The sequence below is a fragment of the Callithrix jacchus genome, chromosome 12 (assembly GCF_049354715.1).
Source record: "Callithrix jacchus isolate 240 chromosome 12, calJac240_pri, whole genome shotgun sequence".
NCBI lineage: Eukaryota > Metazoa > Chordata > Mammalia > Primates > Cebidae > Callithrix > Callithrix jacchus.
In genome coordinates this window covers 20498188-20520005 of record NC_133513.1, presented here as the reverse complement: position 1 = coordinate 20520005, position 21818 = coordinate 20498188, and the positions used below count along the sequence as shown (strand labels likewise).

The 21818-nt window shown below is 44.2% G+C and overlaps 1 protein-coding gene across 5 annotated transcripts in view; it reads right to left on the bottom strand.

Annotated features, from left to right (window-relative positions):
• Positions 1-4018: 4018 nt before the first annotated feature.
• TMC7 (transmembrane channel like 7) overlaps positions 4019-21818 on the bottom strand; it is a 74063-nt gene continuing 56263 nt past the window's right edge. For 4 of the 5 annotated variants that reach the window (XM_035267071.3, XM_078344786.1, XM_035267073.3 and 1 more), the window contains 6 exons: positions 21609-21706; positions 18827-19013; positions 15248-15378; positions 13052-13207; positions 7234-7312; positions 4019-5328 (listed from right to left, as the gene is read on the bottom strand). In XM_035267071.3, coding sequence (XP_035122962.3) covers positions 5263-5328; positions 7234-7312; positions 13052-13207; positions 15248-15378; positions 18827-19013; positions 21609-21706 — 717 coding nt within the window. In that variant the 3' untranslated portion in view covers positions 4019-5262. Of the gene's footprint in view, positions 5329-6955; positions 7313-13051; positions 13208-15247; positions 15379-18826; positions 19014-21608; positions 21707-21818 lie in introns of those variants that run through there. The other variant, XM_035267070.3, reaches the window with a different exon arrangement.

Below are 21818 nucleotides of genomic sequence, written 5' to 3'. Positions count from 1 at the left end.
CACGTGACCAACATGGTGAAAACCCATCTCTACTAAAAATACAAAAATTAGCTGGGTGTGATGGTAGGCTCCTGTAATCCCTACTACTCAGGAAGCTGAGTTGGGAGAATTGCTTGAACTCAGGAGGTGGAAGTTGCCATGAGCTGAGATCGAGCCACTGCACTCCAGCCCAGGTGAGAGAGCAAGACCCTGTCTCAATCAATCAATCAATAGGACCTTTATCTCAGAGAAGTGAAAACAGTTGCACAAAATCAGACAATAAAGCAAGAAGCAGAAACATTCCACATCCCAAGCAGGTGCCATTCGATGGAAAAGAAAGAGACCAAATGTAACTTACTCATAAAGTCATGCCCTATACAAAGAAAATACATTCAGAAGTTCTCTCTTCCCAAGAGTCAGACCTGGTAGTGCTACCCTGGGACTTGCCTAACTGGATCCTTTTCTTTGCCGGGACAAGAATATTTTGTGATTTTGAGAACCTGCAAGGCGGCCTTGAGAACAAGAGTCTGGGGCAGAATAGGGCAAGACGCAGAAAGGTTTTCAAGGACATTAAAAATTCCAGTTTCCAGTGTTTGTAAATGGGGAGGTGGTAACAACAATCTGTTAGCTGTGGAATGGTTATAAAGTATGCATTGATATCATGGAATGCTACGTCACCACTAAAAAAAATGAAGTTGCTGTATATATGGAAAGATCTTCAAGATGTTATTAAGGAGCAGCAAAGGGAAGCCCAGAAGTACATATTTCACACATACACCTGCACATATATATCTCCTTGAATGGTAATACATATTCATTACCATTCTCTGGAATGAATAACATACATATCGATAGGTAGTTCTCTGAGCAGTGTAGGAAGGGGAGTGCTTGAAGTAGTTTTATCTTTTATTTTATTTTTGAAACGGAGTTTTGCTATAAAAAAAAAAAGAACAAAAAAATAAGAAAGGATAAAATAATTAAATAAATAACAACAAAAAAATAAGAAATGGAGTTTCGCTCTTGTTGCCCAGGCTGGAGTGCAACAGTGTGATCTTGGCTCACCGCAACCTCCGCCTCCCAGCCTCAAGTGATTCTCTTGCCTCAGCTTCCCAAGTAGTTGGGATTACAGGTTTATGCCACCACACCCAGCTAATTTTGTATTTTTAGTAGAGACGAGGTTTTTCCATGTTGGTCAGGCTGGTCTCGAACTCCCAACCTCAGGTGACCCACCACCTTGACCTCCCAAAGTGTTGGGATTACAGGCATGAGCCACCACGCCCAGCTTATTTTATAAATTCAAAATATACACACAAGGCCAGGTGCGGTGCTTGAGATCAGGAGTTTGAGACCAGCCTGGCCAACCTGGCAAAACCCCATCTCTACTAAAAATACAAAAGTTAGCCGGGTGTGGTGGTGCACGCCTGTAGTCCCAGCTGCTCGGTGGCTGAGGCATAAGAATCGCTTGAACCCTGGAGGTGGAGGTTGCAATAAGCCAAGCTCACATAGTGCACTCCAGCCTGGATGACAGAGTGAGTCTCTGCCTCAAAAAAAAAAAAAAATACACACATGAAACTGCCTTTGCAAAAATTATAACAGTGAGGAAATTATGACATTGAAAGAGATCTGTCCTGCCTCCATCTTGCAGAATTCTAACCTCTAAGCTGTCCTTGTTCATTCCTGAGCATAGGCCAAACTAACTTTGGGAAGAACTTACAGTTTAAGTTTGAAACAAAGATAACAGCTCTTTCCTGAAACCCCCTTCTTGCCTGGGAACCAGATTGCCTTTGTAGGGCTAACAAATTAGCCACAAGATTAGAAATTATGGTTTAGGAGTCATGCAGCTAGAGGCTGCAAGATTCTAAATCTCCCCAGTTGCTCTGAGGGGTGACATTAACAATGTAAAACCTAAGATTAGTGCTCAAGGTATTTTTCAGACCCTGCACTTGATGGGTGACCTGGTACCACCCAGATCGAAAAATGCTCATCTGGTCTTGTGGCCCCGATCCAGGAACTGACACAGAGCAAGAGGACAGCTTCAACTCCCTATGATTTCGTCTTTGACCCAACCAATCAACATTCCCAACTCCCTAGTCCCCCTACCACCAAATTATCCATTAAAAAAAAGGTTTCCAGCCAGGCATGATGGTTCACACCTATAATTCCAGCACTTCGGGAGGCCAAGGTGGGAGGATCACTTGAGGTCAGCAGTTCAAGACGAGCCTGGCCAACATGGCAAAATCCCATCTCTACTAAAAATACAAAAATTAGCCGGGCGTGGTGGTGCACGCCTGTAGTCCCAGGTACCTGGGAGGCTGAGGCAGGAGAATCGCTTGAACCCAGGAGGTGGAGGTTGCAGTGAGCAGAGATCGCATCGTTGCACTCCAGCCTGGGCAACAGAGTGAGACTCCATCTCAAAAGCACACCCTGCCCGCCCCGCCCCCACACACAACCCAGTTTCCAAAATTTCAAGGAGACTGATTTGAGTAATAATAATATTCTGGGCTGGGCATGGTGGCTCACTCCTGTAATCCCAGCACTTTGGGAGGCTGAGGCAGGTGGATTGCTTGAGGTCAGAAGTTCAAGACCAGCCTGGCCAACATGGTGAAACCCCATCTCTAAAAAAAATAAATAAAATTTAAATAATAATAATAATATTCTGGTTTCCTGTTTAGCCAGTTGTGCATGAATTAAACTCTTTCTCTGTTGCAATTCCTCTGTCTTGATAAATGGGCTGTATCTAGACAGTGAAAAAATGAACCAGTTGGCCAGTTACACACATATACCCTCGGTGAGGGTGCTTTAAACAGTTGGCCAGTTACACACATACAACCTTGCTGAGGGTGCTTTTTAGAGCCAAAGAGCTTTAAAAGCACTCATCTGAGGACTACATTAAACACTTTCTTCTCTCTTGTTTTAGGAAAAAGCAAAGAGCAACTTTACAAACGGTTACAATTTTCCATCATCACTTGACTGCTGACAAGAAGCCTCCTTGAATTCCAGTATACACAATCCCATTTTAAAACCTTCAAGACACTGTTTAATCAGGAGTTGTAAGGCACATTTGTTAGAGAAAGCTGCACTTTAAAAAGTATACGGACATCACCTGAAGTTATTAAAGTTATCAAAACATATAAAAACCTTCAAGTAAGATGTATGCAAATTAGCAGCATTTAACTAAAACTAATATATTAATTAGCATATTTCAGTATCACTTTTGTAATAGGGAAAGAAAATGGCAAAACATTTTCATTGTGTTCATCACACACACACACAAATAGAAAACTTGAATATCCTCAGAAGCCTGGCGAAGGTAAGAATGTTATATATATTAATATAAAAGCACTGGGCAGAATGTTTATTACAATTTGTTTCTTTTTCTTTTTACCTATCTTTTTTTTGAGACAGGGTCTCCCTCTGTCACCCAGGCTAGAATGCAGTGACACGATTTCACTCACCGCAGCCTCCGCCTCCCATGTTCATGTGATTCTCGTGCCTCAGCCTCCCAACTAGCTGGGATTACAGGCACACAACAGCATGCCCAGATAATTTTTGTACTTTAGTAAGACAGGGTCTTGCCACTTTGACCAGGCTGGTATCAAACCCCTGACTTCAAGTGATCTGCCCGCCTTGGCCTCCCAAAGTGCTGGAATTACAGGCATGAGCTACTGTGCCTGGGATAATTTATTTTTTTAAGTGAGATTGGAATGAATCTTTGGTTACTCAAAATTCCATGACATCAGTTATTAGATTTAGAAACCCATAAACCTTAACAAGACAGGAAAAGACCAAAAAGCTCATTGGTCTCCCAGTTACAAAAATATCCCGCTTTAAAAACTGTCATTGTGGAAAAGCAAGAAAATTGACTATGAGAAATCCTTGCTCTTCTGAGCAAGGCGTCAGTCATTTCTGAGTAGTGGAGTGGAGATGGGAGGGGAAAATTACTGTTAAGAGCACTTTCTAAAACCTGCGCCCAGCTTTAAATTCCAGGCTACTCCCCAGGAAAGGTGTGGAGCAGTGAAAGGAAGAAACACAATGGAAGGAAGGCTCAAAAAGTCCATTACAAAACTACAGTGCTTTGAAAAATATTTTGACAATATTAAAATGAAAACTGATTACATTAAACAATAACTTAAACTTCTTTTTTTTTTTTTTTTTTTTGAGACAGAGTTTCGCTCTTGTTACCCAGGCTGGAGTGCAATGGCACGATCTCGGCTCACCGCAACCTCCGCCTCCTGGGTTCAGGCAATTCTCCTGCCTCAGCCTCCTGAGTAGCTGGGATTACAGGCACGCGCCACCGTGTCCAGCTAATTTTTTGTATTTTCAGTACAGACGGGGTTTCACCATGTTGACTAGGATGGTCTCGATCTCTTGACCTCATGATCCACCCTCCTCGGCCTCCCAAAGTGCTGGGATTACAGGCTTGAGCCACCGCGCCCAGCCTAACTTAAACTTCTGTTAAAAGGTTCAGATCTATCCATTTTGATTAAGCTTACAATGAGGTATTTATTGCATATGGTTTTTACCATAACGGAAATCTTAAAAGATATTCTACATTTTTTTTTTTTTTGAGATGGAGTTTTGCTCTTGTCACCCAGATTTGAGTGCAATGGCACCATCTCAGCTAACCACAACCTCTGCTTCTGCCTCAGCCTCCCGAATAGCTGAGATTACAGGCAGGCACCACCACGCCCAGCTAATTTTGTATTTTTAATAGAGACAGGATTTCTTCATGTTGGTCAGGCTGGTCTCAAACTCCCAACCTCAGGCAATCAGCCTGCCTCCCAAAGTGCTGGGATTACAGGCATAAGCCACCGCACCCAGTCACATGTTTTGTGAAATAAAGGCACATGCATTAAAAATTGTAAGCACAAGAAAACGAACAGCCCTTAAAAATGTGTACATGTGTGTTTAAGAAACCAGCCTCCAATTCTGTTTGTTAAATGTCAGTGGGCTGGTCTGATTAACAGGCTGAGCTCGAGTCCACATCCCAAAACACTTGTGCACATAAACTCGCGGCTCGACAGCTTATTGGTTTTTGGTAGAGGCATCAGTGAGTGGCCAGTCGGTAGGCAAAGGCTTGGGTTTCCCCTGCTTTTCTAAGTTACTAAAGCCCTAATTAGGGACTGGGTTAGGTAAACACAACTGCACATATGCAAAAGCCTAAACTCCAGAAAAATATATTTTTCAATGTCCACTGAAAACCCAGGTAGACTCAGGAGGCTCAGCAGAGTCACTAGGTCAGCATAGAAGCAACAGGCAGTGCTATCTTCACGCTCAGTCTAGTTAGTTCCTCATGTCCCTTTGGGCTTCTGTTATTTTCTGGATTAGGTAGCGCTTGTCACGACTTTCCTAAAAAATAAGAAGTTCACAAGTACATTTAATATATTTGGAAACAAATGCCATCGTTACCCACCATACTCAGGGCTGAGGATTCTAACCACTGGACTATTTTTTTTTTTTTTTTTAATGCACAGTACAGCCAGGTATGGTGGCTAATGCATGTAATCCCAGCACTTTTGGAGGCTGAGGCAGGCAGATCACCTGAGGTCAGAAGTTCGAGACCAGCCTGGACACATGGTTAAACCCCGTTTCTACTAAAAGTACAAAAATTAGCCAGACAAGGTGGCACATGCCTAGCTAGTAGTCCCAGCTACGCAGGAGGCTGAGGCAGGAGAATCGCTTGAACCCTGGAGGTGGAGGTTGCAGTGAACTGAGATAATGCCACTGCACTCCAGCCTCGGTGACATAGTGAGACCCTGTCTCAAAGAAAAAAAAAAAAAAAAGTCCAGCCATCATGGTGAAACCCACTCTCTACTAAAAATACAAAAATTAGCCAGGTGTGGTCACACGTGCCCATAACCCCAGCTACTCGGGAGGTTGAGGCAGGTCAATCATTTGAACCCAGGAGGTAGAGGTTGCAGTGAGCTGAGATCACGGCACTGCACTCCAGACTGGATGACAGAGCAAGACTGTCTCAAAAAAAAAAAAAATTAACACCTTTCAGCAGCTTCCCTCCCACTCAATCTTCTTAACAGAGCCATCAAGGCACTATGACTCAATGACTCTGGCTACCATTACAACCCCTTGCCTCTTCCCATCACTCACCACCCTGTGGCCACACCACACTTCCGCCTGTCCCTCTGAAGTGCCTGGCTTATACCCTCACTGTGCCCTTTGCCTCATTCTCTTCATTAAATAGGACTTCTGATAATGGGCTCCTCTCTCTATTATTCAAGTCTCAGCTAGGGTGAGGCACGGTGGCTCATGCCTATAATCCCAGCACTTTGGGAGGCCAAGAGGGAACGATCACTTGAGCCCAGGACTTTGAGACTAGTCTGGGCAACATAGTGAGACCTCGTGTCTATAAAATATTTAAAAATTAGCCAGGGATGGTGATGCACACCACTAGTCCCAGCTACTTTGGAGGCTAAGGTGGGAGGCTGGCTTGAACCCAAGAGTTTGAGCCTGCAGTGAGCTATGAACACATCATTGTACTCCAGCCTGGGCAAGAGAGTGAGAACCCATCTGGAATTAAAAAAAAAAAAAAAAAAAAAACACCTCCTCAAAGACGCCTTCTGCCTCCACATCTGCAGTAGTAGATGGCCCACTCATCACTCTACCTTGTTTTTAACTATCTTCATAGAAGCTATAATTAATCAGCATTTATCTTATTAACACCCTAGCTGTTTGTCTCTTGTTCATCAAAGTGTCCCAGCACCAAGCACAGTCCAAGGCATAGAATAGGTGCTTAATACACTTTTATTTTTATTTTTGAGATGGAGTCTCACTCCGCGGCCCAGGATGGAGTGCAGTGGTGCAATCTGAGCTCACTGCAACCTCCACCTCCTGAGTTCAAGGGATTCTCCTGCCTCAACCTCCCAAGTAGCTGGGATCACAGGTGCCCACCACCATGCCAAGCTAATTTTTGTATTTTTAGTAAAGATGGGGTTTCGTCATGTTGGCCAGGCTGCTCTCAAACTCCTGAGCTCAAGTGATCCACCTTCCTCAGCCTCCCAAAGTGCTGGGATTACAGGTATGAGCCACCACACCCTCCTTAATACACATCGTGAAGGAATGGATGAATCAGTGAATGAATGAAGCTGGACGGGGCTGGGCCTGAAGGCAGAGTTTTGAGGAGGTGGTGGCGAGAGAAGGCTGCAGAAATTCTACTCCCTCGCGGGAAAACACCACTTTCCTTGCAGTGTCCTGGGTAAATGCCTGCCACCATGACCCTCTGGGGCTATGCTTCCTTACCAGGGACAGCTGCTCTCGGAGCTGGATGACCACTCGTTTGTGTGCTCCAGCTAAGGCGATGAAGTAAAACATGATGAGGCTGTAACACAAGACAGACAGGTCACAGGGAGTCTGGATCATTGGAAGGCCGCTAGAAAAACAAACCAACATATTTTTCCTTGGAACAGTTTTACTTTTGTTAGAAAAAAAGGTTGGGCACAATGGCTCATTTTCATAATCCCAGTGCTTTGCTGAGGCAGGAGAATCACTTATGGCCAGGAGTTTGAGACCAGCCCAGGCAACATAGTGACAGCCCCATCTCTAGAAAAATAAAATATGGCTGGGCACAGTGATTCATACCTGTAATCCCAGCACTTTGGGAGTCCAAGACAGGCAGATCACCTGAGGGCAGGAGTTTGAGACCAGCCTGGCCAATATGGTGAAACCCCATCTCTATTAAAAACACAAAAACTGGCCAGGCGCGGGGGCTCAAGCCTGTAATCCCAGCACTTTGGGAGGCCAAGGCGGGTGGATCACGAGGTCAAGAGATCCAGACCATCCTGGTCAACATGGTGAAACCCCGACTCTACTAAAAATACAAAAATTAGCTGGGCATGGTGGTGCGCACCTGTAATCCCAGCTACTCAGGAGGCTGAGGCAGGAGAATTGCCTGAACCCAGGAGGCGGAGGTTGCGGTGAGCCGAGAACGCGCCATTGCACTCCAGCCTGGGTAACAAGAGCGAAACTCCGTCTCAAAAACAAAAAAATAAAATAAAATAAATAAAAAATAAAAACACAAAAATTGGCTGGGTGCAGTGGCTCACGTCTGTAATTCCAGCACTTTGGAAGGACAAGGCAGGCAGATAACAAGGTCCAGAGTTCCAGATCAGCCTGGCCAACATAGTGAAACCCCATCTCTATTAAAAAAAAAAATACAAAAAGTAGCCAGGCATGGTGGCGCACGCCTGTAATTCCCAGCAACTCAGGAGGCTGAGACAGGAGAATCACTTGAACCCAGGAGGTGGAGGTTGCAGTGAGCCAAGGTCGCACCACTGCACTCTAGCCTGGGTGACAGAGCAAGACTCCATCTTAAAAAAAAAAAGGAAAAGAAGATATAAAAGTAGTCAGGCATGGTGGCATGCACCTATAGTCCCCAGCTACTCAGAAGGCTGAGGTGGGAGGGTTTGAGCTCAGGAGTTCAAGGTTGCAGTGAGTTATGATCACACTACTGTACTCCAGACTGGGCAACAGAGCCAGACCCTGTCTCTACAAAAAAATAAAGAAAACCCTCATCTCTTCCAAGTAGAAGGTGTAAGAAACAGCTACTGAAGTTTTATTTGGCAACGGCAGCAGAATCTGATTTATGCCTTGCTTTTTAAGCTAATATAAAAATTTGCTGATGTTCCCCTTGTACATACAGAATGACAGAAAGAGAGAGAAGGACATGGTTGAGAAAGTCAGCTGGGCATATAATTAATTGACATTTGCATCCACATGTCACCGTGGAGCCCCTCTGGCCCATTTCCTCATTTGTAAAATAGGGAAACATAATAAAACCCAGTGATTGCCAGCTTGGATAACATCATTTTATTTTATTTTATTTTTTTATTTTTATTTTTTTTCTTTTGCATAGGTTAGGGGGCAGGGCAGTGAGCGAAATCATCTTTAAGGATAGTGATAGAGTCGTGAGCAATAAAACATGGGGTCCTCCCCCATTAGGTAACCTAGGCTTTTTTTTTTTTTAAGGGAAAAAGAGAAAAAGAAGGGGAAAAAAAGAAAAAGAGGGAAAAAGGAATATTACTTCATTCCTAAAATGGGTTTCAATAATGGCCGATCAATATTTTGAGTGTTTAAAGTGGTTAATGCATATTTTATGTGTTTAAAATGGAGACCTCTATTGTGTTTATTTGTTCTGGCTCTGAGTTCAAATCCTGGATATCGTTATCAATTTGTTGTCTCGTTGAATCTAAATCTCACTATGTGTCTTATGTATCTGGGTGTTAAGATCTCTTATTGTTACATTAATCCTTTTACCCTTGTATCCTTATAGCTTTGAAATCTGTTTTGTCAAATGTGAAAATTGCAACTCCTGCTTTTTATTTATTTATTTTTGCTCTCCATTTGGTTGGTACGTTTTTTTTTTCCAACCCTTTATTTTGAGTCTATGTATATCTTTGGATATACCGTTGGATTTTGTCTGTATCTTTTGATTGGGAGATTTGGTTGATTTAACTTTAGGGTTACTGCCATTTGATATTAACTGGCTATTTTGTCCTTTTGTTGATAAAAGTTCTTCTTTATGTTAATGCTCTTTACTTTTTGGTGTATTTTTAGAAAGGATCATACTGGTTGTTCCTTTCTGTGTATAATGCTTCTTTTAGAAGTTCTTGTAAAGCAGGCCTGGTGGTAATAAAATCTCTGAGTACTCGCTTGTTCCTAAAAGATTTTATTTTTCCTTCAAATGTAAAGCTTAAATTGGCAGGATATGAAATTCTGGGCTGAAAGTTTTGTTCTTTAAGTATATTGAATATTGGCCCCCACTCTCTTCTAGCTTGTAGGGTTTCCGTTGAGAGATCTGCTGTAAGCCTAATAGGCTTACCTTTATGGGTAACTTGATCTTTCTCTCTGGCTGCCCTTAATATTTTCTCCTTCGTTTCGATCTTGGTGAATCTAACGATTATGTGCCTTGGGGTTGGTCTTCTTGAGGAATATCTTTGTGGTGTTCTCTGTATTGCCTGGGGTTGAATAGTGTCCTGCTTTGCTAAATTAGGAAAATTTTCCTGGATAATGTCCTGGAGAGTATTTTCCAGCTTGACTTCATTCTCTCCGTCACATTCAGGTACACCAATCAAGCGTATATTAGGTCTTTTCACATAGTCCCATATTGCTTGGAGACTTTGCTCATTCCTTTTTATCCTTTTTTCTCTATTCTTGTCTTGTCGTTTTGTTTCATTAAGTTGGTCTTCGACCTCTAATACCCTTTCTTCTGCTTGATCCATTCGGCTGTTTAAGCTTGTACATATTTCACTCAGTTCTCGTGTTGTATTTTTCAACTCCATAAGTTCATTTGTATTCCTCTCTATATTGTCTATTCTTTTCAACATTTCATCGAACCTTTTTTCCAAGTTCTTAGTTTCTTTACATTGGGTTAGAACAAGTTCCTTTAACTCCCAGAAGTTTCTTATCATCCACCTTTTAAAGCCTACTTCAGATAATGGAACACAGTCCTTTTCCATCAGGGCTTGTTCCGTTACTGATGAGTCCTTTTCCATCAGGGCTTGTTCGGTTGCTGATGAGTCCTTTTCCATCAGGGCTTGTTCCGTTGCTGATGGGTTCTGATTTTGAGTATACTCGGCCTTCTTAGGCTGTTTTTTTCCCTTCATTATAGATGAACCGCCTTTCTAATTAGTTTTCTGAGTCGACGTCCGACTTACTGATTCCCAGTGCTGGGATCCGAGCCACCCACTGTGGCAGCCTAAATAGCAGCGATAAGACTGATGGTGCTCTTCTGCCCGGGAATCTCTGGTCTGGCTTCCCTCTTGAGTCCGCAACAAGCGGCTCTGACTTCCCGGAGCTCCAAACTCCGGTCAGTAGGGGAAGCAGTCCCGTTGGCTCTGCGTGAAGAGCTGCTGCGCCGAGACGCTGGCAAAACCGCTGCGGCGGCCACAAGAGTCGCGCTGGCGACCCGTGGGGCTCCTCCACTGGGAATCGGCTAATCGGTGAGTGACGAAAATTCGTCTAAAGATGTGGTGTCGTCTCGTTCTCTGAGCTTTCACTGGGAGCTACAATCCTGAGCTGTTAGTGGTCGGCCATCTTGGATCGATCTCCCTTATTTTTTATTTATTTATTTTGAGATGGAATTTTGCTCTTGTTGCCCAGGCTGGAGTGCAATGGCACAATATCAGCTCACTGCAACTTCCGCCTCTCAGGTTCAAGTGATTCTCCTGCCTCAGCCTCGCAAGTAGCTGAGATTACAGGCATGTGCCACCATGCCTGGCTAATTTTTTTTTTTTTAGGAGAGACAGGGTTTCACCATGTTAGTCAGGCTGGTCTTGAACTCCTGACCTCAAGTGACCCACTTGCCTCAGCCTCCCAAAGTGCTAGGATTACAGGTGTGAGCCACCACACCTGGCCAATAATATTTTAATTAAAAGCAATCAAAGCCAGGTGTGGTGGCAGAAGCCTAGTGTACCAGCTAAACAAGAGGCTAAGGAGGGAGAACCACTTGTGCTCAGGAGTTCAAGACCAGAGTGGGTAACATAGCAAAACACCATCTCCAAAAAAAAAAAAAAAAAAATCAACAGCTGGCTCCTGTCTCTGTGCAGCTCCAGATCTGAAATGGGGGTGGTTGAAGTTATTATCTTTGGGGAGAGGGACAAATGGCATGGAGGGCAAGCTCTCATAAAAACAGCAAGCAACCTCACTGAATGAAAGGAAAGTGGTTTCCTATCCAATCTCCCCAGATAAGGCTGATGAAATGAGGGCAAAGTAACAAGGAGCTCCTGAAATCATTGATGTCCACAGTATTTTCCTGGCAGTCTCGGAGATACTTAAGTCAGATCAGAGATGTGCCACCAAGTGACACCAGCCAAAGCAATGCTGGGGTAAACCAACTAGAGTGAAGCAGCTGGAGCCCTGGATCCACGAATTGGAGGCTGGCTACCTGCACAGCTCCCCCAAGTCATTGCATTGTATTAATCCCATCAAAGGTATTCTGCCCTTTTTTTTCCTCTTTTTTGAGATGAAGTTTCACTCTTGTTGCCCAGGCTGGAGTGCAGTGGTGCGATCTCAGCTCACTGCGACCTCCGCCTCTTCGGTTCAAGCAATTCTCCTGCCTCAGCCTAGGATTAAAGGCCATCACGCCTGGCTAATTTTGTGTTTTCAGTAGAGACGGGGATTCTCCATGTTGGTCAGGCTGGTCTCGAACTCCTGACCTCAGGTGATCTGTCCACCTCAGCCTCCCAAAATGCTGGCATTACAGGCATGAGCCACCATGCCTGGCGGTATTCTGCCTTCTTACAAGTACATTTCTTTGTGCCTACTTCTTGTATTATGGTGATGTTTTACCGCAAGAATATCTACATCACAGAGTAATTGTGATGATTTCATGATAGTACATGCAGGGTACAATTGATTCCAGTTATTCATGGCTTATGAGTAGAGCCAGGGTTCAAGAGCATGCTCTAATCTGGTGTGCATCTCTCTGCTCAGAAATCTGTTCCTTTTCAAAGAGAAAGAGATTCTGTAAATAGTAATGTTAAAAAGAGGCAATATATATTGGCTTTTTATAAGCCAGGCATTGAGCTAAGTGTGATCTTTCTTAATTTGCCCAATGAGCCTCTGAAAGAGTGACTATTATTATGCCCATTTTATTTATTTATTTATTTATTTATTTATTTATTTATGAGACAGGATTTCATTCTGTCACCCAGACTGGAATCCAGTGGCATGATCTTGGCTCAGTGCAACCTCAGCCTCCCAGATTCAAGCAATTCTCATGCCTCAGCTACCTGAGTAGCTGGGATTACAGGCATGTAACCACCATGCCAAGCTAATTTTTGGGTTTTATTTCTGTTTTTGGTAGAGTCAGGGTCTCCCTATGTTGCCCAGGCTGGTTTTGAACTCCTGGCCTCAATTGATCTCCTCACAGCCCTCCAAAGTATTGGGATTACGGGCATGAGCTGCCATGCCCAGCCTATTATGCCCATTTTAGAGATGGGAAAGTGCAGCTCAAAGCAGCCCAACAACTTGTCAAGTCTAGGGTGAACCCCCCCACCCCGTTTCCCAATGGGAGAAGCCCACCTACTTCAGTGGGTCCTGTTGGTTCTCTCTCACTCACCAGATAATCATGAAGAAAGGAACTGCAAAGGCTTCTGACGTGACGCCATGGATGAAGGACTGCAGCGAGCTGGGGAAGGTGCTCACCGTCTTGGGGATGACCTCCCAGGTGGTGTTGAAGTTGGTGAACGGCCCACAGGCTTTCGAGGAAGGGATGCTGCCAAGATGGACACAGACCAAGGGACTCAGAAGGAGGGTGCAGCACAGCTGAGTGTCCTGCCTCCACACACCCAGAATGTTTCTTTAACAATGGTCTACAAGGAGCTGCCTGACCCCTCCTGGCCTTCTAGAAAGTTTGGGTAGAAAATGCTTACCCTGGCCAGGTGCAGTGGCTCACGAATGCAATCCAAGCACTTCGGGAGGCCAAGATGGGTGGATTGGCTGTAGTCAGGAGTTCGAGATCAGGCTGACCAACATGGTGAAACCCCATCTCTACTAAAAATACAAAAATTAGCCAGGTTTGATAGTGCATTCCTATCATCCCAGCTACTTGGGAGGCTGAGGCAAGAGAACACTTGAACCTGGGAGGCGGAAGTTGCAGCAACCCATGACTATGCCATTGCACTCCACCCTGGGCAACAAGAACAAAACACTGTCTCAAAAAAAAAAAAAGAAAAGAAAATGCTTACCCTGAAATTTCATCAAGTCTCTAGACCTAACTTCCAGTTTACAGGAAATTCAAGAAATAAGAGCAAGTTAAATGACAATATAAGAAAATAAAAAGACAAATTCAAAATGTGGGCATTCTAGTCTCCAGTCTCTTAATTTAGAAGTGAGGCAACTGGCCTTGATTCTTCAAAAAATCAGGGATTAAAAGAAATGAAAGAGGGAGAGCATTAGGAAAATAGCTAATACCTAGGTGCAGGTTGACAGGTGCAGCAAACCCCCACAGTACACGTTTACCTAGGTAATAAGCCTACATGTCCTGCACATGTACCCCAGAACTTCAAACTAAAAAGAGAAGACTAAAGAGATAGAACAAACGAAAGCAATGGGTCAAACTTGAAAGATCACTGTTTTACAAACAAATCTAAGCCAGATGTGATGGCTCACGCCTGTAATCCCAGCACTTTGGGAGGCCAAGGTAGGTGGATCATCTGAGGTCAGGAGTTTGAGACCAGCCTGACCAACATGGCGAAACCCCATCTCTACTAAAACTACAAAAATTAGGTAGACATGATGGCAGATGCCTGTAATCCCAGTTACTCAGAGGCTGAGGCACGAGAGTCGCTTGAACCTGGGAGGCAGAGATTGCAGTGAGCCGAGATCAGGCCATTGTACTCCAGCCTGGGTGACAGAGCAAGATGCTGTCCCAAAAAAAAAAAAAACTATACTAAAGGCTATTTAGAAACAATTGGATAAATTGTAAATGGCAGAAGTACGATATTAGTATTAATCTTCTTAGGTGTGATATATGATTGTGGAAACACATAAAGGAGAGTGCGCTTAGTCTTCGGAGCATGCTGAAGTACTTAACAATGAAATATCACGATGTCTATAAGTTAATTTCAAATTGTTTCCTATCCAAAAAAAAAAGGTATCCATAGAAAAAACAAATCCAGTCAACTCCCCCATATCCAAAGGTTCTACATCATCAGATTCAACTAACCTCAGATAAAAATAGTTGAAAAATTAAAAAATAATACGGCAGGGCGCAGTGGCTCATGCCTATAATCCCAGCACTTTGGGAGGCCAAGGCGGATGGATCACTTGAGGTCAGGCATTTGAGGCCAGCATGGCCAATATGGCGAAACCTCATGTCTACTAAAAATACAAAAATTGGCGGGGCATGATGGTGGGCACCTGTAATCCCAGCTACTCGGGAGGCTGAGATTGCCACTGCACTCCAGCCTGGACAACAGAGTGAGGCTCAGTCTCAAAACCAAAAACAAAACAAAAAAATGCAAATACCATGCCTTTCTTTTTCTTCATTCTAAAAATACAGAAATTAGCTGGGCGTGGTGGCACACGCCTGTAGTCCCAGCTACTCGGGAGGCTAAGGCGGGAGAATCGCTTCAACCTGGGAGACAGAGGTTGCAATGACCTGAGATTGCATCACCCCACTCCAGCCTGGACGATAGAACAAGACTCCATCTCAAAACAAAACAAAAAGAATGTGATGTGATGGACCCTTTTACATAAAAGAGGAACAGGTCAAGAAGCAAGGAAATGTTCTAGAAAACAAAGCCACATTTACCCAGACATGCTGATTGTCAGAGGTATTATTGCCAAACACAGACCGATCAACAACACCAACAGGAAGAAGAAATTAGAATTGGATGCTCTGAACTGCCGCGGGGAGGGTCTGCAGGTGTAAAGCAGACTCCACTACAAGGAGAAAAAGAAAGAAAAATTAAGATCAATGATTATAGCTTCTGTGAGGATAAATATGCATATTCCTGGTTTACAGTGGGAATGTAAATCACTCTAACCTTTCCAGAGGCTTGTCCAGCAATATGGATCAAAATGAAAAAGGTTTAATTCAGACTCTAAACTCTGGAGGATTCATGCTGATGAAACAGAAGGGGAAATGGGCCAAAACACAGATATGTGGATGCTTAATGCTACAATCATTGATAACACAGAATAATTGCAAGCAACCCAAGTAACTATCAGTGGGGGTTAGTGGCTGGGTGCAATGTCTCACATCTGTAATCCCAGCACTTTGGGAGGTCATGGCAGGAGGATCACTTGAGGTCAGGAGTTTAAGGCTGCAGTGAGCTATGATTGTGCCATTGCACTCCAGCTTAGGCAAAGGAGAGAGACCCTCTCTCAAAAAGAAAAATGGAGGTGGGGAACAACAGTTTACTAGGTTATAGTTAAAGGTTAAAGTACATCTATATAGAATGAAATACCATACAATCCTAAAGAAGGATGAGGCTGGGCGCAGTGGCTCACACCTGTAATCTCAACACTTCGGGAAGCTGAGGTGGGCGGATCACAAGGTCAGGAGTTCGAGACCAGCCTGGCCAATATGGTGAAACCCCATCTCTACTAAAAATACAAAAAATTAGCCAGGAGTGGTGGCGGGCACCTGTAGTCCCAGCTACTCAGGAGGCTGAGGTGGGAGGATGGATTGAGCCCAGGAGATTGAGGCTGTAGTGAATCGTGACTGTGCCACTGTACCACTGCCCTCCAGTCTGAATGACAGAGTGAGACCCGGTCTCAAATAAGAAAAAATAAGAATGAGAGACAACTTTACATCCATGTGGCACTGTGAAAATTGTAGATTTCAAAATTCCATATGAGTTAAAGTATTTATTCTTTATAGGGATTTAAATATATATAACTGAATCTATAATAACATACACTGAATTAAGAGGTCCTTTACCTGAAGTTTTTCATAAGCACATATACTTTTTCCTATATGTTAAAAGTAAGTATTTCCATGGAGGGGAAAAAAGACTCGAAGGAAATATCAAGGAAGTGAGAAGGGATATAATGGTAACAGGCATGAAATTTCTCAATAGTTTAAAAAGCTGTCTGACTCCGCAGGAACATAAGCTCTTCTGAATTCAGGAGGAGCCGGAACATCTTGTGAGCCAGAGGACACTGAGTACCAAGGATACTTGGTGCCCAGTCTCAGGGCAGCAGCAGGACACCCCTGTGAAGGAAGTGAGTCCTGGTGTCCCCATGACCAGCCTCCATCACCCCACCGTGTCTTTCCTATGCTACACACTGGGAAACCATGGGCTAATCAGTATTTTCTGGAAAGGGAAAACAGTCCCTGTGAGCTTTCTCACATCCATCTCTCCTTCGATGATTTCAGCCAACTTGTGTTTCCAAGTGAAAGCATCAGAACACTCTTAAAAAGTCAAAACACCCAGGTAGAAAGGTTGGCCCAATCTAAGGCCTTGCATACTGGGCTTAGACTCTAGAGTGAAATAAACCTGGGTTACAATCTAAGGGGTCACTTAAAAGCTGTGTGACCTTGGACCAGTTTCTCTAAACTTCAGCTTCCTAATTTACAAAATACGGTACTTTTGTCCAGGCACAGTGGCTCACACCTGTAATCCTAGCACTCTGGGAGGCCGAGGTGGGTGGATCACTTGAGGCCAGGAGTTCAAGACCAGCCTGGCCAAAATGGTGAAAACCCATCTCTAGTAAAAGTACAAAATTTAGCAGGGCACAGTAGTGTATGCCTATAATCCCAGCTACTCAAGAGGCTGAGGCACAAGAATTGCTTGAACCCAGCAGGCAGAGGCTGCAATGAGCTGAGATCATGCCACGGCACCCAAACCAGGAGTGAGACTCTGTCTCAAAATTTCTTTTAATAAAATAAAATACAGTACTACATCATAGGGTGGGTGAAATCACTGCATGAAAATTTGTGTAAAGTAATGGCAGAGAGGGGACACATGGCATTATTATCTGCTATTATTACTAACACTATTATTATTAACAGTATTATTATGATTTTTAATTTGGAATCCTCAGGGCCTGGCATAATAGGTGATCAATAAATGTTGGGCTTGTTAACAGAGGGTACCTCTGGAAGAAGGGACAGAAGTTACTGTATACATATCTGCATTATTTAAATGTTTAATATTATATAGCCTCTATAATTAAAAAAAAAAAAGGGCAGGGCGTGGTGGCTTATGCCTGTAATCCCTTTGTAAGCACTTTGGGAGGCAAAGGTGGGTGGATCACCTGAGGTCAGGAGTTCAAGACCAGCCTGGTCAACACAGTAAAACCCCATCTCTACTAAAAATACAAAAATTAGCTGGGTGTGGTGGTAGGCACCTGTAATCCCAGCTACTCAGGAGGCTGAGGCAGGAGAATAGCTTGAACCTGGGAGACGAAGGTTGCAGTGACCCGAGATAGTACCATTGCACTCCAGCCTGGGCGACAGAGTGAGACTCCATCTCAAAAAAGAAAAAAACAAATAAAAAAGAGGTTAATAAGTCCAGATGAGCCAGTCTTCTGCAAGGCTGCTTTACTCATTAAGCACTTAGTTCTGGCACAATGAACTGTGAAACGCCCAAGATCTTGCACAAATCATTGAGACTTGAAAATAAATTTACTGGTCCAGGTGGGGTGGCTCAACATGCAATTCCAGCACTTTGGAGGGCTGAAGTGGGAGGATTACCTGAGCCCAGCAGTTCAAGACCAGCCTGGGCAACATGGCGAGACCCCCCCTGCCATTTTCCAATTTAAAAAAATTTTTTTTCAAAAAAACCAAAATTCAAAAAACACATTGGCTCCAAAATGCAAACAGAAAATTACAAAATAGAAATTCATAAATGTTCGTTTTATTTTTATTTATGTATTTACTTATTTTGAGACAAATTCTCACTCTGTCACCCAGGCTGGAGTGCAATGGTATGATTTTGGCTCACTGCAACCTCTGCCTCCTGGGTTGAAGCAATTCTCCTGCCTCAGCCTCTGGAGTAGCTGGGATTACAGGCACCCACCACCACACCCAGCTAATTTTTGTACTTTTAGTAGAGACGAGGTTTCGCCATGTTGGCCAGGGAGGTCTTGAACTCCTGACCCCAGGTGATCCACCCACCTCAGGCTCCCAAAGTGCTGGGATTACAGGCAGGAGGGAGCTACCACATCAGAACTTAACAAAACAATTCTTGACAAAACTCTCAAAATTACAAAAGCACAAAAATCCATTAAGAGTCTTTTTCTAGAATAAACATATATTTTAAATAAAGGATGTAATTTTGATATGTCTCATGGGACGTGAGGTGAGCTCCAGACATATTTGCACCCTGGAAAGTTGAAAACGGCCCAGCATGTGAGCCCCCCATTCCCACCGGCTCCTTACCTCTTTCACATAGAAGATGATAATGAACTTCAAGGTTGCAATTGCAGGGAGAAGGGGTGAGAAAAAGGCTCCGATCCAGCAGATGGTTTGCCCATAAACTATCCCCAGGACGTTATCGGGAATGGCAAATTCCTGCTGCCCCCAGCACTGAATCAGCTTCCAAGAGGAACAGTAGGTCACCAGGAGCCTGGAACACACAATCCTCACCTGGGCTACTGCCATCTCCCAAGGCCGCAGAACCACATCAAAAAGATCAGGGCTATTTCCACGCATATTTCTCATGGACACTGGCTAGTCATATGTCTTAGCAGAATAGAACAGGCGCGGTGGCTCACGCGTGTAATCCCAGCACTTTGTGAGGTCGAGGTGGAGGGATCACAAGGTCAGGAGTTTGAGACCAGCCTGGACAACATGGTGACACCCCGTCTCTACTAAAAATACAGAAATTAGCCAGGTGTGGTGGAAGGCACCTGTGATCCCAGTTACTCGGGAGGCTGAGGCAGGAGAATCGCTTGAACCTGGGAGGTGGAGGTTGCAGTGAGCTGAGACCATGCCATCGCACTCAAGCCTGGGCAGCTGAGCAAGACTCCACTCAAAAAAAAAAAAAGAAAAAGAGGCAGAATATAAGAAACTCTGGAATCATTTAAGATCAGGGTCCAAGTCTCAGATATACAATTCAGCACCCAAATTGATACAATCCTTGGTTTTTTTTTTTTTTTTTGAAACAGGGTCTCACTTTGTCACCCAGGCTGGAGTGCAGTGGTGCAATCACAGCTCACCGTACCCTGGACCTCCAAGGCTCAAGTGGTCTTCCTGCCTCAGCCTCCCAAGTGGCCGAGATGACATGTGCATACTTGGCTACCTTTTTTTTTTTTTAAGGAATGGGGTCTTGCTATTTTGCCCAGGTTGATCTCAAACTCCTGGCCTCAAATAATCCCCCTGCCTTGGCCTCCCCAGTGCTAGGATTATGGGTGTGAGCTACTGTGCCAGGGCTTTCTAATTTAATTAATTATTTATTTATTTAGAGATGGAGTCTTGCTCTGTTGCACTGGAGTGCAGTGGCACGATCTTGACTCACTGCAACCTCTGACTCCCAGGTTCAAGCAATTCTCCTGCCTCAGCCTCTCAAGTAGCTGGGACTACAGGCACATGCCACCACACCCAGCTAATTTTTGTATTTTTAGTAGAGATGGGGTTTCCCCATGTTGGCCAGGCTGGTCTCGATCTGCTGACCTTGTGATCCACCTGCCTCGGCCTCCCAAAGTACTGGGATTACAGGCGTGAGCCACCACGCCCAGCCTTTCATATTTATTTTTAAGGGCTCACTGGACCTCTGGCCTCTGCCTAGATTATCTGCATATGTGGGTAAAGAGTGGTAAGCGACCAGAGAATAATAACAGAAATGACAACACAGTTTATGATAATCATGATGGTGACAGCTAATGTTTTGTTGAGTTCTGTCCTGTGGAGTGTTCTCAGTGCTTTTATCTGCATTAATTATCTCATTTACTGCAACAAAGTTACTGGGTGGGTACTACTGCTCTCTGCATTTTACAGGTGAGGAAACAGACACAGAGCTTAAGTAACTTGCCCAAGATCACATGACTAGCAAGAGGCAGGGAGGGAGCTTGAACCCAGATCGTGAGGCGGGTGTCCACTGCAGCCTGGAGGGTCTGCACCTCTTGTGCTAATGGCAGAAGGTTGTTTCCAGCAAAACCTCATGGAGAGTGACCCTGTTTCTGCTTTTCATGCTGCCTCTAGATGAACAACTAATGAATGCTGAGGTCACCAGCCTAGAGCTGCTTGAAACTTTCCAGTTGTGGACAGGTGCAATGGTTCAAACCTGTAATCCCAGCACTTTGGAAGGCTGAGGCAGGAGGATCATTGAAGGCCAGTTTGAGATCAGCCTGGGCAACACAGCAAGACCCCCTCTCTACAAAAAATTTAAAAATTAGCAAGCATGGTGATGCATGCCTGCAGTCCAGGTACTCCTTGGGAGGCTAAGGCAGAAGGATCACTTGAACCCAGGCTGCAGTGAGCCATGATTGCACCAGTGCACTCCAGCCTGGGTGACAGAGCAAGACCCTGCCAGGAAATAAAAGAAAGGAAAGAAAGAGAAAGAGGGAGGGAGGGAAGGAAGGAAGGAAGGAAGGAAGGAAGGAAGGAAGGAAGGAAAGAAGGGAGGGAGAAAGGGAGGAAGTGGGGAGGGAGGGAGGGAAGGAGGGAGGGAGGGAGGGAAGGGGAAGGGGAAGGAAAGGGAAGAAGGGAAGGGAGGAAGGGAGGGAGGAAGGGGGAGGGGAAGGGAAGGGAGGAAGGGAGGGAGAAAGAAAAAGAAAGAAAGAGAAAGAAAGGAAAGAAAGAAAGAGAAAGAAAGAAAGAAAGAAAGGAAAGAAAGAAAGAAAGAAAGAAAGAAAGAAAAGAAAAGAAAGAAAGAAAGAAAGGAAAGAAAGAAAGAAAGAAAGAAAGAAAGAAAGAAAAGAAAGAAAGAAAGAAAGAAAGAAAGAAAGGAAAGAAAGAAAGAAAGAAAGAAAGAAAGAAAGAAAGAAAGAAAAGAAAGAAAGAAAGAAAGAAAGAAAGAAAGAAAGAAAGGAAAGAAAGAAAGAAAGAAAGAAAGAAAGAAAGAAAGAAAGAAGAAGTTGCCAGGTGTCAGATGTCCAGGGCTGTAGAGTCATCTAGCACCTTCAGGAATGCAGCTGCAATGGGACCCTCCAATTGTGTGTGTGTGTGTGTGTGTGTGTGTGTGTGGTGGCGGCAGGGATAAGAAGGGCACTCCCACACTTACTTTCTAGGGAAATCCACGAAGAGTGTCACAGCCAAGATGATGATGAAGTCAAAGATCATCAGCTTGTACATTTCCTGCCCAACCTGGGTCTCCCAGCACTGAAACCAAAGAGAGTGAGGGAAACTGAAAGACCCTACCTGAGGCAGAGAAAGCCAGGCTTCAAGATACCGTCTAATTCCCTTTCCAACTCCAGATCCTGCGGCTCCAGCT